This window comes from Penicillium expansum, assembly GCF_000769745.1.
Source record: "Penicillium expansum strain MD-8 chromosome Unknown contig145, whole genome shotgun sequence".
NCBI classification, from domain to species: Eukaryota; Fungi; Ascomycota; class Eurotiomycetes; order Eurotiales; family Aspergillaceae; genus Penicillium; species Penicillium expansum.
The window spans coordinates 535,103-551,313 of NW_015971172.1; the positions used below are offsets into that span (position 1 = coordinate 535,103).

Consider the following 16,211-nt stretch of genomic DNA (forward strand, 5'->3'; position numbering starts at 1 on the left):
TCGACTTTTTTAATTTACATGTTGAACAAAGGTTTCTATGAAGTTAAATGCGCTTACAGGAATATATAACCAAAAAAGGATAAGATACAATATATAGATGCTAATGAAAATGATGATATAGTGTGGATTACTTCGGACTTACCGCTTGCTTCTTCTTAGCATGCTGCTCAGATTCATCTTCAGACTCATCGTCTCTGCCTCGCTTGACCCCAGGAGTAGGAGAGTCAATCGGCGCGGGGGCAGCAGGAGGAGCGGGTACAGGAGCATACGGAAGTGTGCCCGCAGCAGCTGCAAGTATATCGAGGGAAGAAGTCGGAGAAACAATAGGACTAGGCTCGGCTGAGCTTGCAACTTCTGCAAGTATTTCTAGGGGAGTAGGACGGTGGGCAGGAGCAGTAGGCCCAAGTACTTGGTTTGCCGCATCTGTAAGAACTTCTAGATTAGCAGCAGCAGTAACCACCCCCATGGCAATAGCAGCAGAAAGCACATCCCCGGCCCCCTCTTCGATAGGAGCAGTGGCAGAAGCAGGGATGGGAACAGAAGCAGCAGCAGGAGGAGGAGGAGGAGGAGGAGGAGGAGGAGGAGGGCCAGCACTGCCAGGCGCAGGTACTCTCCAGTCGGGATCGGTGATTCGGTAAAATCTAAGAATATCGTATAGAATTCCACCAAGGACTTTCCGAGTCTCTATCGATTGAACGCCTAATGGCAGCTCTCCCACTCTAGCGAGAATCTGTGCTTGGAATTGAGTACCGGAAGACCTTCCTGAGAACTGGTTTACCCAGGTACGACCTGGCTCAGCAAGCCAATTGATCAGCAAAGGATCGTAGACACTTCGGATAAGATCGAGGACAGACTGACGATCAAGCACGTTCTGTGGATGGTCAAGGTTTTCAAGATGAAGCGGCATCCAAATTCTCTTAATATTCTTTTCAGAGCCCTTCACAGCAGGGCCCAATCTCAAGGTGGTCCGAGGCATATTGGAGAATATTAAAGACAAATGATTTGTGTTGAGTGAGATAGTTGGGTTGTTGGGCTGTTTGAGTCTTGGTGATCGTTTGAATGATTATTGTGAATGAATATTGAGGGTTGAGACTGGCTTCGTTGGCACTTTAATACTCGAAAAACTCTTTGAAACTCGAACCAATGCCAATATTTGTCTGTAGATATTTTCTTTATCTTCTTATAGAACAAACAAATATGCTAACAATAGAATACTTGACAAAAGCCTCTCACCACCGAAAACTAATATAACCCATTGTTTCTTTCAAAATGGACAGCACCATTGTCATTTATTGGAAGTTGAAGTAAAGGATAAAGAAGAGGCGTGTTAGACTCTGAACAATATCCTTTTACACTCATTCAATAATAGGAATGTATGAACGAGCATACCACCAATCACAAGGCGCAATATAATTAGCATTTTCTAACATTGTAACATTGGAAGTGAACAAGGCAAAAGACAAATGGTTAAGTTCATTTTGAAGATTCCAAGGTTTTCTACTAGTGCTACTTGAGGTCTTTGGGAGCATGGTTTCGACATCGTGCTGCAAGGTAATTATATATATTTCCACTCTGTCTACAGTGAACTCACCATTCACCTACATCCTACATCTCCGTTCCCATGACTAAGGCAATAGTCTATCACTCCTCGCTATGGCAGTTTTTTGGGATCATCACATCAATGTGGCTCTGATGTGTCTAAAAGGGATAGAAATAATGTTGCGGGGATGTCTAGGGGTTGTTTCTTCTTATTTCCAAGGGTATTTTATCCTTGGACAGGTATTTTTAACTTTGTCGACAACATAGGTACAGTCCCCCATATAGTCACTCCAGTCAACATTCTTGACACGTTCAAAGGTCGGGTCGCGTATCATTAATTTTCATTTTTGGCTTTCCTATGTGATGTTACTCATCTGAACATAAAGACTTTCGTTTTTTGAAAACAAATCTAGTGTATGACTAGTATTAAATGGATAGATTGTATCAAATTCTGTGTGGATGCGACCTTAAATTCTATTGTATGCCTAGACCATATTCTCGGGCACGATATACTGATGATGGTTTATGTCCTCTTTGTGTTGCATTACTTTGTAGAAGCTAATTGGCATGTTTGTTTTTCTTGTTTTGCCCCTCGGAGTTGCCCATTTGAAAGCCCCAGGGCCGACCCCGACTCTTCGACCAATGAAGAATCACTGATTCACACCCGTTGCGGCCCCAGGCGCCCACACCGAGCCGGTTTGTTTTTTGCCCGATTTCTGAGCCCTAAGTGTCCGAGGTCAGAATTCATCCGATCCAAAATGTTCCCGGTCACGCTGACCAACTGTTGAGGTGATAAATCTATAGATTGATGCTTGTTATGAATTAGAAAATACAACGCTAAAATGGAAGGCATGGACTATAAAACTTTCTCACGCCCTCGTGGACTGAACCCTTTCAGTTCCAATTATCTGCCCTTCTCTCCGCTTGCGCTAGTACCCCAGTTAATTCCAGCGACCTTGATTGAGTGAAATCTGATATGCAGTCAATTTTACAGTATCGTCGTCTCCGCCGAGAGGTGGAAGAGGAGTTGGCAAATGTCCAATCCAAACCCTCCAGCTTGCGTTCCAACACCTCGCCATTCTCGCTCGAGGCAAATGCAGATGGTTATACGGGCCCCGAAACAAAAGAGCTACAAAAGCCAGTGGTATCAACTGATATGCTTCTTGTACCCGGTGTCACAGTTTCGCACCCAAACGGAGCCAACGGCGATATTGTCTTGGTGGTCGGCTGGAGAGACAATGACCCAAGTAAACCTATCAACTGGTCACTGCTGAAGAAATGGATGGTCATGTTGATGTGCGCTTTAATTGCCATTGCAATGACGGTTCCATCATCCGTCGAAGGTGCAACGCAAGACGCCTTTGATGCCCACTTTGGTGTGAACGGTATGGCTGGATCAATGACGACTGGTATGTTAATTTGTCTTTCTTCTTTTTTCACAACTTTCATTTATTCTGCTTTCGCTGTCGAGATCAAGTCCAATATGTACTGAATGATGCTGAATGAAGACAGGTATCTTTCTCATCGGCATTGGCGTGGGTTCGCTCTTCTCCGGCCCTTTCTCAGAGACCTTCGGCCGTAACGCAGTTTATTTCGTTGCTTTGGTCTTTGTCATTGTGTTCACCATGGCCAAGGCATTGGCGCCAAACTATGGTGCTGCCCTCGCCTTCCGCTTTATTTGCGCTCTGTTTGCAGCTGCACCTATGACGGTCGCAGGCGGAACTGTTGGTGACATCTGGCAACCCTTACAGATCCCTTTCAGCCTACCCTTACTCACTATGAGCGCCTATATGGGTCCCATCTTAGGACCTGTAATTGGGGCCTACACGCCAGAGATTGGGTTCTTTTGGGCTGACTGGATCTCTATGATCATCGCTGGCGTTGTATTGATAGTCGTGATCCTCGGTCAGCCGGAGACGTTCAGCCCTATCCTACTGGAATGGCGTGCGAAGCACCTACGTGACCTAACGGGCGACGACCGTTATCGCGCTGAACATGCTGCCACTTCCACTAGCTCGTTTAGTGCTCGGTTGTTGACCAATGTTTACCGACCTTTTGTGATGATCTGGACTGAGCCTCTTATCCTGATATTCAGCTTTTATCTTGTCTTGCTATACTTTGTGCTCTTCACTTCCCTCAACGGCTATCCCTTCATATTTGCTAACGTGTACGGGATCTCTACGAGCTTAACTTTTGTCATCTTTGCCGCTATGGTCCCTGGTGTTCTCGTCGCTCTGGCTTTGGTTCCTTTGCTTTATGGCCTCACCAAGAAGGCTGCCAAGAAGGCTGAGGATGAAGGTAAAGCTTTACAGCCAGAGGTGTCTCTCTGGTGGGCTATGGCGGGGGCTTCTATTCTGATGCCCATCTCACTTTTCTGGATGGCTTGGACTTGCTATGTAAGTGCTTGTTGTACCTTGCTTTCCGTACCTGTGCTAATACCGTCTTATTTTCTAGTCTTCTATCAGTATTTGGTCGCCGATCGTGGCCTCCGGTATTTTCGGCTACGCTCTTGTCTGCATCTTTACTACAACATATATGTACACCATTTTTGTTTACCTGAAGTATGCAGCCTCAGCTCTGGGATTTATGACGTTCTCCCGATACGTCGTCTCTGGCGCTCTGAGTCCAGCCTCGGTCAAGATGTATGAGAACATTGGCCCCCACTGGTCGTTGACAATTGTCGGCATCGTCGCAACTATCATGGCACCCGTGCCCTTTGTCCTGTATAAGTTTGGTCACAGGGTCCGTGCAATGAGCAAGAATGCCCAGAACAAGGTGTAAGACTGTGCGTATCAAATACGTGAGTTTCACAGACCTAGGGCATATTCTCTTCTTCTCGCCGGTGTTCCTTCGCAAATAACGTGCACATCTTATCAACCCGCCAACCTGTCACATGATGTCATCTATTGATTCGGTGTATACAAAGTCTATCTATTAATGTTAATTTTATAAGAGGTTCTTTGACTGGGTGACACTCATATGATAAGGTACTGACCTGGATCACAATCAAACAAGCACCCCATATCAATGAAGTGGTACTTGATTTTTCAGCAGTATTTTCATGCTGTGGCCTAGCCACCGTGTATTAAGATAATAACAGGCACGCCCTTTATCAGAGAGAGCGATATTTAAATAATAAACTATCATTAACTATGTGACTGACATGCACTGGTGGACTTTTATACTCATTACGTCATATTGACATAAGATGTTGTTTATAACCCGCTTACCGAGCCCTCCAGTGACCAGCCTGATTTCTTAAGACTGCATATTAAAAGATTCCTTTCCTTTGACACTGTGTATAAAAACATAGCACATTAGCATTCTTGGTAGACTGAACCTTTCGAGGTCAACAACATGACGCAAAATTCACAAGCTCCACTCACCAAGGAGTAAGTTCAGACACTTTTCCTCATTTGCTAATGTTCACTATGTTCATTTCTCAAAAGGTCAAATTCACCAACTAATTCCCTTTCTGTAGAGACTATGACAGAAATAGGAACAATAGCAACTGTCGTAATTGCAAAGGTGAGCCCACATTCTCCAAACAGGCTAGCAGTGCTAAACATCATCTCATAGGATGCAATGATGTATGCTTCTACACTATCTAGATCATTCCGCCACCAAAATAATGGGCTGCATTAATGCCTTGATTGAAATGGGCTTACAAGTAACTTTAGTGTTCCAATTGCAATGACTGTGTCGACTGTTCATTCTGCAGCAACTGCAGCAACTGTGAAAAATGTCAGCAATGTTCGAACATGACAAGTTGTACCGAGTGCCAGAATTGTTCCAATATGGTAAACTGCACTAATTGTCAAAATTGTTCCAACTTGAAAGTAGGTTTGTGACATAGAGTATGATTGAGCAAGAATGGTTGACTGATTGCCTTTGAACAAACAGAACAGGAACGGTGCTGTCAATGAGTCTGGGTAAACAGGCGAAAGCAATGAAGCCTCGAAGCGCCGGGAAGACTGTTTTATACAAGATGTCCTTTGCAGTGCTCCTATCATGTGGAAGCAACTGCACCGTATTTTTGGCAAATCATAGAAATATTTCTGGTTGTTGGGGGATTATATGATCCAATAGGCAAACCTTAGAAATCTACGCTGTTTCTAAGGTTGCTAGCTTTCTCCCTCTTTCTTCTTCTTTCTTCTGTCCGCTTTCCCAGATAAGACTACAACTTTTCTCTCATTTATTCATTTGATCGCATTGAAAGTCTACAGATCTTCGGCCACTCGCCATATCTCGCTGCCTTTTCTGAGAAAAGGAAGAAAAACAAAAGAAAAACAAAACATATCAGTCATTGGAAGTTACACTTAACTACAAGCCCCGATTATTATTGTCTATTATTAGAACACTCTTACGCTACCTGATGACCCTGCAGATCAGTGCTTGAGTAAAAACTTACCGCACTATCATTGGAATACAGAAGGCTTGAAGTCGTTGCCTAGATTACATTTTCCGAGAATTCATCGAGTGGGGTACCAAGTGTCAATTTATACAAATTAAAATGCGTTCGTCTCTGCTTGAAACACCACAAGGGATTGAGTTTAAAATAGCCCCTCGGCCCCTCTCCCAACAAGTTCTAAAAGCGGGAATAGTGGATACAAACGGTGATATGTATATGTATACTAAGAGAGCTTATGGAGTCCTATTGCTCTCAACCCGTCTCTATCCTTTTGAGCATAGGGTATAGAAGTCAAGCGGAGCATCTAGGATATTAAAACCATCACGTGGACGAGAATAACGGGATGATCTGAATATGGCACGATGGGTCGGGTATCTCGACAAGATCAATGGAAGCTGAATATGTTATCTATAAATGGCTGTGCCAAGGTCAAGATAATAGATGAGCTAGAAAATATTACGTAAATATTTTGATAATTCCAAGGCCCTCCTGGTGCTCGGGGAACTTCCTAAAATGGTTATGCGGTCCACGGGTTATGCGGAGGGTTACATCAGGGGATTGCCGGTATGTGATTGGCTGTTTTATCAAATCCTACTTACCTCTTGAGTCTTTATATTGGCACTTTCTCGTATGGATCTATTAACTTCACTCGATGGATTGTTGCCTGGCTCTTGTAGCTCATCACATAAATTGCCAATCGACGGGTTCTTTAATTCGAGTGAACTTCTTGTCCGGTTTCGGGGGACTCGGACAAAAGTAGAGCATGAGGAACCCACACGGTTAACAAAAAGCCACCCCTTATCCACACACTGAAGTTTCACCATGATTATCGATGGATATTATGCTTTCCTTCTATAAATCTATAAGTTGTTCAACGTTCTTCTTTTCCCATTTTGCCGACTCTTTTATGGGTTGAGAGATATCGTTGAAATTTTCAATGAGGAGCTTCTACTACATGATGGAAAACACTCTGAATCTAAGGCATCGCAAACGTAATCGTATATGGCCATGAGAGTTTCAATCATTGTGGTTTGACAAGGCGTTGAGATTGGTGTATTCTAAGTGCCTTTGGGATACCTGGTCATCACAGGCCATTCTAGCAGCTGCTAGGACTTATCTAATTCCTGGATGATATACCATACACTAGTCTGACTTGCACTTGCAGTCATCTGGTATAGTCTAAAGGCACTATTTATTTAATGATAGAGGCGAATTTGCTGCCAACATGGCAAAGAGTAATATACACCTGGCACCTATTATGAAGAGGCAAAAGAGTAAAAGCTACGATACGCAGATCCTTAGATCGTCAACAGTTGATTATCGACAATCTATCTCACTTTGCTTTCCTTTACGTAGGCGCTTTGTGGGCTTAATATACATAGATATTTTACCTTGGTAGCTTGTAAATCTAACACACAGGCAAGGCCCGGTTCACTGGTGATTTTGAAGTCAACAGAGATAAAACACTGGACCCCCCAAGCAAGTCCTCATACGAGGGGGCTCGTCATGAGCTTGGTCTGGGGGAATTCGAGCTTTGGAGAAATATCTTCCTAGCTAGGGCTAGGTAGGCAACAGTATTTGACTCAGTGGGACTTTGATTATATCGTTGTAACCCTATCGACCACAGAATCACGGAATCGGGGGGTCTGCGGAACACTATCGTGGGCTGTGCCAAGAATCCTGTTTCATTTGGTATTGCTATGTGTTTACAACTTCTGTTCTGGTATTACACCTCTTGATTGCATGATAACGAGAACATAACTTGCATCCATATTTAACCAGATCTGCTAGTCAAATGGTTACCACATAGTAAAACAATATGAAATGCATAGATCTCTCTAAGTGTTCTTAGAAGAACCATTATGCAGGAACTAATAGCTCTTGTAAACCATTGAGAGGTACTACTAGCATATACAGAATATACAGTATTGTTGTGTAAATATAGCCCTAGACTCCCTATTCTTTCCGTACCAATGTGATATTATTCACTTTTTGAGAGCCAGCAGTCTCTTACCAAACCCTCCTATTTGCCCATTTCAAGTCAGTCTTTTGCTTCATTGACGGTTCTTATTGTTCTAGTTGATTGGCACTGGGATTCTAGTGTCCTATATCACTCAACAAGCTATAATGATCATTATTTGGGGAAAAGGGCGGAAAAAGCTCATGTCTGTCGGAATTTTGTTCTTCGTTCTCGTCTTCGTTTTTCATCTGCTTAACTTCGCAAAACCCCTTTCCAATCCAAATGAGCTGTCCGCTTCAATGGATTTAATTACTGCGTGCGCTACCTCTGAATTCGAAGACCCCGACGACTCTCATTCTATCGCCGTCCCACAAATTCCCAATGTTGTTCATCAGATCTGGAAAACAAACGACCTCCGAACGTACTCTGCGCAAGTGAACGCATCCCACGACCGGTGGAAACACGAACTCGAGCCCCTAAACTATACAATCAAGCTCTGGACAGACAACGACATCCTCCAACTCATCAATAAACGCTACGCCTGGTTTTTGTCGACGTACGAAGCCTATCCCCAAAACATACAACGTGCCGACATAGCTAGGCTGCTTGTCGTCCACGCAGAGGGGGGAATCTACGCAGACCTCGACGTTTACCCGACCTCAGCGCCCCAAATACAATGCCTCCAAAGTCTCAATTTAGAGGCTATATTCGCCCCAACGACGGGTACCCTCGGGCTGAGCAACCATTTCTTCATGGCAGAGCCTGGATCACCATTCCTCCAGTGGGCAATATACGAGGGCAAACGCCGCGGTGGTGCGACGTCTCGATTCATTCCCCTGCCGTATCTACAAGTCTTTTGGTCCACGGGGCCTATGATGGTGACGGCGGCATTTCGAAAGTACGCATGGCTACACGGCACTCTTCGGCATACCCTGGGCTTGTTAGATGATGGATATTCGAGAGAGGTGATGCAGCATAAGGCAGGAAGGTCATGGCATGGATCGGACGGGCGGGCCTTGAATTATATAGGAGACCATATAAGGATGGATAGTTTGATGGGGATCGTTGCCTTTCTGTCTATTATCTCAGGAGTCGCCTGTGTTGTGAGAAGATATTGGGTTTGAATTGTGATGTTGGAGTTTTTCACATACTGGAACACGGGTGACAATGGAAGAATCATGTTGGCAATTTGGTGGATGGGCGTGTGGGTTTGAAAGCATTCCTGCGAGAATCCCATTGGAAATCAGAATTAGACACCCGGCATAAAATATTATATTACACTAATCGGCACAAGAGTAATCGGCCATATATATGGCCTGTGTTCTTCATAACGTAGGACTTCAATAATCCGATTTACTGTTGAGGGAGATAGGACCTCGATCCTCACCCAGTCATTAGCTGAATTCAACCTAGGGTTTCTTTCCCACCTTGCGATTCCCTATATTTATCTGGCTTATAATTAAAATAAAACTCCGATATTAATTCCAGATGCGTTCTTAGATATGTCTTCCCGAGTTTTTCTTTTTTGGTATTTCCTTTTCCGTGTTATAACTTAGAAAAGGACAATATATAATGGCACGAATAGAGTAGAGTTTGAGTTTTACAATAGACGAAGACGATGAAAAGTATACACTATGCTTAGGGCTCTTTATATATATAAGCCGGGATCACCCGCAAAATTGAGAATTTCATAATACTTAGTTGGAGAATATTATATTACTATGATAGGGCGATTGAGGGCAGATTCAAGCTGACTTCAGAGAACAATTACCCCTGCTGATCAGATTGGGTGGGGTCAAAAACCACAAAAAAGAATACAACAGCATATTTAAGGTGAGATAAAATCACTGACTTCTTACATAAAATGTGTCATATTATGCCAACTCCAGGGCTGTTCAATCACAATCTCGTGCTTGTCCCCTTTCCACGCCCTTCGAAGCTCCAATCAATTTGCGTGGCCATCCTCACCTTAACTCCTAGCTCATTAGCAAAGGCACGAACCAAGCCAGGGTTTTGCTGGAACCAGCGCCCAGCCTGCACTGCATCAATACCAGATTGCACCACCTCCTCGGCCAGATGCCCTGTTTTAATCCCGCCCACAGCGGTTATCAATAGCTTGTCGCCGACGGCTTTCTTGACTTCTTGGGCCAAATGAACCTGGTAGGCAGGCCCCGGTTTGATAGCAATTGCGGACTTGGGGTGGATACCACCTGAGCTGACATCCACCAAGTCAACACCACGTTGAGCTAAGAGTGGGGCGAGCTGAACCGATTGAGCAACTGTCCAGCTCTCGGGAAAGTCTCTCTTCAATTCATCGTTATCACTGAACTCGAACCAATCGGTCGCACTAATTCGGATCAATAGAGGCATTGTCTCCGGGATGCTAGCGCGAATTGCCCCAGAAACTTCCAAAAGTAGTCTGGTCCTGTTCTCGAAACTACCTCCATACCGGTCCGTTCTTTTATTGCTAACAGGGCTCAGAAACTGGTGCAATAGATACCCGTGAGCGGAGTGAATCTCAATAGCATCAAATTTGGCCTTGACGGCCCTTTTCGCAGCCTCCGCGAAGTCTCTGATCAAGACCTGGATATCCTCTAAGGTAAGGGCCTTAGGAACGGTGTTGACTCCTTTCTCAAAGGGGATTGCCGACGGGGCAACCAGATTATCCCACCCGCCGACTTCGATAGCAGCCATAGCGTTGAGGCTCAACCAGGGAGCAACCGCACTAGCCTTTCGACCGGCGTGAGATAATTGAATAGCGATCTTCTGACTCTGACTGTGGGCAAACTCGGTAATCCGCCTCAATGGCTCAATTTGACTATCTTCGTAGAGACCAAGATCTTGAGGCGTGATACGACCCACTTTCTGCACGGCTGTGGATTCCATAATTGCCAGCCCTGGACCACGCTGGAGAATTCCGCCTAGGTGCGTCAGATGCCAATCAGTGGCCTTGCCATCGTTGGAATTGGCAGAGTACTGGCAAAGTGGAGCAAGAAACAGACGGTTTGGAAGCGTCACACCGCGGATGGTAAGAGGGGTGAACAGCTTGATGGATCCCTCTAACTGTGTGCCTGCTGGAGGCTCTTGCGCTGGTGTGTAATAGGAGATGCCTTTGGCGGCAACGTTGTCAATTATACCTCGTGTCATGATGGCAGAGTTTGACTAGAGAGTTGAATGGCAAACCGGGAAACCGCGGATTGAGTCTGTGAGTGATATAAGACTCGAAGCAGATACTGGCAAATAAAATATGGTGAGAGGGCGGTGAAATTTTGCATTATCAAGAACAGGATAACCGTTTAAACCTATTGATTACAAATTCAGTATTCATGTTGTGATATTTTTCATGTGAGGCGCGATCACGAATCTTAACCCTGCAAAGACATGCATCACATACGGATACATTATTGGTTGTGAAGAAAACAAAAAGAAACCACTCTCCACCGACCCCAACGCCAAGGGAACAACATCCATCTCTCCGAATTCCGAATTGGAGCATATGAGACATTGGATCCTATCGGAATTGATTCATCATTTCGACTCATGGTGTAAGGGTAACGTTATACTCGTCATGAACAAGTCGAAAATCAACAACTATTTTCAATTGTAACTATTACGATGTCGTGGGATACCATAAGCAAAGAAGCTCAGTCCGCAGTACTAGAGGCCATTTCGCTTGACAGATTGGCTTTTTGAAGATGGTCCCCAACAAGTGAGAGAGCTTGAAAAGTCTCTTTCAACCCCCAGAAAAGTAATATATTGGATAGTTGAATTTTCAAACGAGAGCTTTTAAAGCACAATTTGCAAATGCATGGAACGGCACAGTTGGTCGCTCCGGCCGTGCCATTGATGCAGTAAAAGTGCCCCCAGCCCCTGCAATGGGCTATCCTCGTGACTTTAACATCTACTGGGGCTATACCTCGTTATTCAATCTTCTTGACTATCCTTCTGTCATCTTGTCAATTTCCGAACTCAAGATGGACCCTAAGCTAGGTCGCATGGATGACAACTACCAACCGTTGGAAACGAATCCCTAGGATAAGCCCAATTATGAATTGTGCAAGTCTGCTCAGTCGGTCCAATCCCCTCTACCCTCACGGCTTCTGAACCTTTGTCAATAAAAGATGATACGGATTTCTTTCGCAAACCAACCGTCAGCAATCCATATCGTTGGGCGCCCTTTCGAGGACGAAGAAGCTATTCAAGTATCCTCGATATTAGATACAATGTTCAAAGCTCTTTGAATTATACAAATTTTGAAATGAAAGCTCTTCATTCATATAATGAGTACTGCCGACGCCCTTGTCAGTACTTTGGTCTGTTCGCCCAGAACCATGTGAACAGGGAAGGCTATGAACAGATGCGATAATTATCCTTTCTGCCAGCGCCCTATCTCTCGTAACTTTCAGTTGACCTCTCTTGCATTTAGCATTCTCAACACACAGTCCATTCTATAATAAATTAGTTGTTGAATGGTACCTTACTGAGCCACTTCAAAATTTACTCCAGAGATGCCCTTTAAGTGTCATAGACTCCCCAACTCCGGTCTATCCACAGCAGTCCATGGATTCTTTCAAGTCCCCACTTACAGGGCGCTATATCCCTCAATCTCAGCCCAGGATTGAGCTAGATACGATCCGAAATCAGTGGCCTTCATTCTGATCAGCTATCACGCTAGGAGGGGCTATGAGATTACCAAAGGACAGGGATTCTACCGCACTATAAATGTTGGGCCCACAAACGACCGTAACCGCTCTCAGTTACGACGAGACCCTGCATATGAAATTCCAGCTAATGTCCGAGGAGAGCCCTAACTCCGACATATCCCTGGAGATAAAATATTCCAGCGGAGTTAACAACTGTCGACAAGGATCTATGGATAGAGATCTATATATGCCTAAATTCCCTCCCGTCTCAACGCCAGGGTTCATATTTAGTCCTTACCGATAATTCCGGCTTTCCCTACAATTCTCACTTCCACAACTCATCTAACTCTCACCTCGCCCATTGTTACCATGGAATCCCTTCCCTCCCTCCCCGCAGTTCTATTCCCCGCCCTAAGCAGCCGCGACGCCATCACCGACACACTCTATCGCTGCGTCCTCGGGCTGGACAATAACGACTCGACCCTCTTTGACTCAGCCTTCACCTCCACCGCTACATTCTCCATTAACGGCAAGGTCTCCTCGGGCCTTCCCGCCATTCACACCGATTGCTTCGACGTGATCAGCAAATTGGACACAACACACTTTGTCACCAATATCCGCATCAATATCGCCGACAGTGGCGTCAAGGCTGCTGCGACTGCCTCGGCGCTTGCGCAGCACTACGGCGGTGGAAAGGGGCTTCAGCCTGACCAGCCGCGTCTGCTAGCTGGGGCGCTATACTATGCTGATTTCGCGAAGGACGAGGAGAGTGGACTGTGGAAGATTGAAGCCTTTAAGATGACGACGTCTTGGGCGGAGGGTGATTGGGGTGTGATGAGCGCAAATTAAAGGATAGAGAGGGGAAGCGGAGAAAGCTCTACGGTTAAATAAGAGGATGATCCCCGTTAAATTTCATCTTATCGGGCGATGAGAAGTCGGTCAAGATTGTCTTCAGGGAAATATCGTATAGCTCCGCATAGTTTTCCGCATAACCCATTTTGTGTGGAAAGCTCATAACCCAGACCCAACCCAGACCCAGTGACTAGGGCCCCAGAAAACCAGTATAGGCCCAGTTCGAGCCAGTTTTACATAAAAGGGGGCCTTGGCAGTCATAAACCAGCCAAACCAGCTGAATTATACACATAATTAGCGTGTTTGTTTAATTTGGGGCCCAATTTGGGGCCCCAGACACAGTACTAGGTTACCCAGACTGTGGTTTACTGGGTCGTGCGGAAGACTAGCTCCGCAGAACAACTTATGAAAGCCGATTCATTACTCTACGTGATGCCTCTTACAGGAAATTTTGCACCACTAGTAGCCAAATAAATTTCGACGTGGTGTTCTAAGGGCTCCTAATATTCCCTCTTTGGGGGATCGGGCGAGACTAGATCTCCAATAATCAATTTTGGGTCGAATGTCTTGATCCAGAACCTAAGCCTAGTCACGGGGGCCCCAGAAAACCCGGAAATATCTCAGTTCGCCCCAGTTTTGCATAGCCCAAAACCTTGGCGTTTATAAGGCCGATAAACTGTCAAACAAATATATACCTCAAGTTTGTTGTCTAGTTCTTCTGGATGATGATATCATGATATTTCAATTATAGACTTAGGTAGCTCCCACTGGAGACTTTGGGCACTATGCAGACTTCCTTCAGCTATGTACAGATGGTACTTTCATTGTACGTGGAGACCGTGTAGGTTACAATTCTGTGTCACTCCACCGGGGATAACGCGACTCCCGTGGAAGACCTCAAAAAACCACGAGAAACCTATACCATACTTGGTATGGAACATACGAAGGGGGGGCATTCCGCACAAAGGAACCGTGCCCTACGGCCACCCCCTATTCTCTCCTATGTGCTAGGCTTATAACAAAAGCCACCTCTCCTCCGCCGTGGTTGAAGTTCGATGCTAAGACTGACCTAGAAGAACTTTTGATGGCTGTAGGATTAACCTACTACACCGTGTTTATAGCTGTGGGTAGGGCCCCAATCGTACTAGACAGCTCTTTGATGCATACTAGATGATTTAACCCTTCGACCCCAGCCATCTAGCTCTTCTGGATAGTAATCTCGGTCGTTTTCCAAATATGGCCTTCCTGCTCCTGGTGGGACGGTTGACCCCATTCTAAGGCTGAGGGCATGCTGTCGTCGATCGACGCGGCTGGTGTATGTGCGGCTCTATTCCCATCCTCCATCTCAATTATACCCTCTTCACTTCCACTGATAGGTTCCATGTCATAGATTCTGCTTAGTGCGCGAGATGTTCGAGTTACTGCTCCTGGCCGGGCCCGACTGACAGATGCCCCAGGTGCACTTGAGCCGTACTGGGGTGTGGCTTTCGTTGGGTTCGATGTTGACTTCAGGAAGTTGAGGGTTGAGCGGGCCAAGGACCATACGAAGGGGGCATTGGTTACCCAGACGCCGATGGAGGCTTCACGAAGATACCAGAATTGGTAACTCGTGTCCCAAATGTTGCGGAAGGTGAATATTTTGGAAATGATGGCACAGAGAATCTGTCATTCATTAGCACTCTCGGGCGGATTTCCGGTTGGGATGGGAAAATATAGACAACTTACTACCACAATACCCATTGAGAATACCACCACAATCGGAAGCTTAGTCCGCCACGGTATACGCGCTCGAAACAGGATGGGCAGCACCACAAACAGAATCGCAATATCCGAGCTGATGTTGAAGACTGCCTGTACAATCTCGAAGTTGAAATAAGTAGCGCATTCGCGCTGAGGCGGCGGCAGTGTCCAGTATCCGGATACGGGGTGGCAGTTCAAGAACAAGGTCAATTCGGTGGCCAGCCATCCAAGGGCGGTATATAGGGCGCATGCCTTGACCCAGTGATGTTGCTTGAGGTTCGATCTACAGTGTATCAGTTTTTGAGCGTGCGAACTGCTTGAGCTTAACTCACGTAATTCGAAAATATACCAATAGCATGCAGGCCTTCAGACAATAGACCGTGCATACTTGGCACTGAAAAGGTGAGTTAGGGATAGATATTTGCAGCTTGTCGAGGACGACTCACATGCTCCGAAGCAAATTCGATCTTCGATCCCAAGACTCGTTCTTGGATGTCATGGGCAGTGAATGTCTCAAATTGGCCTGGTTCGTACAAGGTGCTTCCGTATTTGGTGATCTCGATATTCGTGACTACAAATGCAGTATAGAAGATCTACATGAGACACACAGTTAGCCTCATACGATCACGAGGGGTAGACTCGGAGCCCGTTAATCCGTACGATTGCCAAAAACATCAAATAGTCCTCCACCTGAAAGTGGAACTTCAGACGCTTGTATCGAGCATAACTGCGATCCAATCAGCGACAAATTCAATAGCAACCGAGTCTGAAGAATACACCAACAGTCGCACAATAAAGAACAAGATTCCCACGCCGTACATAATCCATGACTCGACAATCAAGTCATGTGTCGAACCACCGCCTTGACTTGACATGTTGTGTGTATGTATGGGTGGTTGACCGTCCAAGGCTGGGCTACATGGGAATCTTAAAGTGTGTAGCAGACATTTTCAGGCCTGTAGAATAAGGGGTAGCACGCATCTCGTCCATTGGAGCGGAACGATCGTGACCGTTGCGATTATGATATGTCAAACCAAGAAATAGCCCGTCTAGCCATAATTAGAGA

The 16,211-nt window shown here is 45.5% G+C and overlaps 6 protein-coding genes across 6 annotated transcripts; 3 read left to right on the forward strand and 3 right to left on the reverse strand.

Moving 5' to 3' along the window:
* Positions 1-127: 127 nt before the first annotated feature.
* On the reverse strand, positions 128-976 carry PEX2_045080 (uncharacterized protein; the record flags this gene model as incomplete). Its single annotated transcript, XM_016741783.1, has 1 exon — positions 128-976. The coding sequence occupies one exon, from the start codon at positions 974-976 to the stop codon at positions 128-130; it is 849 nt and encodes a 282-aa protein (XP_016603485.1).
* Positions 977-2,515: 1,539 nt separating this feature from the next.
* PEX2_045090 (Major facilitator superfamily domain, general substrate transporter) lies at positions 2,516-4,320 on the forward strand (the record flags this gene model as incomplete). The annotated part of the gene is made up of 3 exons (XM_016741784.1): positions 2,516-2,948; positions 3,052-3,935; positions 3,994-4,320. The coding sequence occupies 3 exons, from the start codon at positions 2,516-2,518 to the stop codon at positions 4,318-4,320; spliced, it is 1,644 nt and encodes a 547-aa protein (XP_016603486.1).
* Positions 4,321-8,077: 3,757 nt separating this feature from the next.
* Positions 8,078-9,034, forward strand: PEX2_045100 (glycosyltransferase family 32 protein; the record flags this gene model as incomplete). The annotated part of the gene is made up of 1 exon (XM_016741785.1): positions 8,078-9,034. One exon carries the CDS (start codon positions 8,078-8,080, stop codon positions 9,032-9,034), a length of 957 nt encoding a protein of 318 aa, XP_016603487.1.
* Positions 9,035-9,809: 775 nt separating this feature from the next.
* On the reverse strand, positions 9,810-11,057 carry PEX2_045110 (NADH:flavin oxidoreductase/NADH oxidase; the record flags this gene model as incomplete). The annotated part of the gene is made up of 1 exon (XM_016741786.1): positions 9,810-11,057. One exon carries the CDS (start codon positions 11,055-11,057, stop codon positions 9,810-9,812), a length of 1,248 nt encoding a protein of 415 aa, XP_016603488.1.
* A 1,865-nt stretch (positions 11,058-12,922) lies between these two features.
* Positions 12,923-13,402, forward strand: PEX2_045120 (nuclear transport factor 2 family protein; the record flags this gene model as incomplete). Its single annotated transcript, XM_016741787.1, has 1 exon — positions 12,923-13,402. The coding sequence occupies one exon, from the start codon at positions 12,923-12,925 to the stop codon at positions 13,400-13,402; it is 480 nt and encodes a 159-aa protein (XP_016603489.1).
* A 1,200-nt stretch (positions 13,403-14,602) lies between these two features.
* PEX2_045130 (uncharacterized protein) lies at positions 14,603-16,020 on the reverse strand (the record flags this gene model as incomplete). The annotated part of the gene is made up of 6 exons (XM_016741788.1): positions 14,603-15,067; positions 15,131-15,428; positions 15,478-15,539; positions 15,592-15,738; positions 15,806-15,872; positions 15,929-16,020. The coding sequence occupies 6 exons, from the start codon at positions 16,018-16,020 to the stop codon at positions 14,603-14,605; spliced, it is 1,131 nt and encodes a 376-aa protein (XP_016603490.1).
* Between the last annotated feature and the right edge of the window lie 191 nt (positions 16,021-16,211).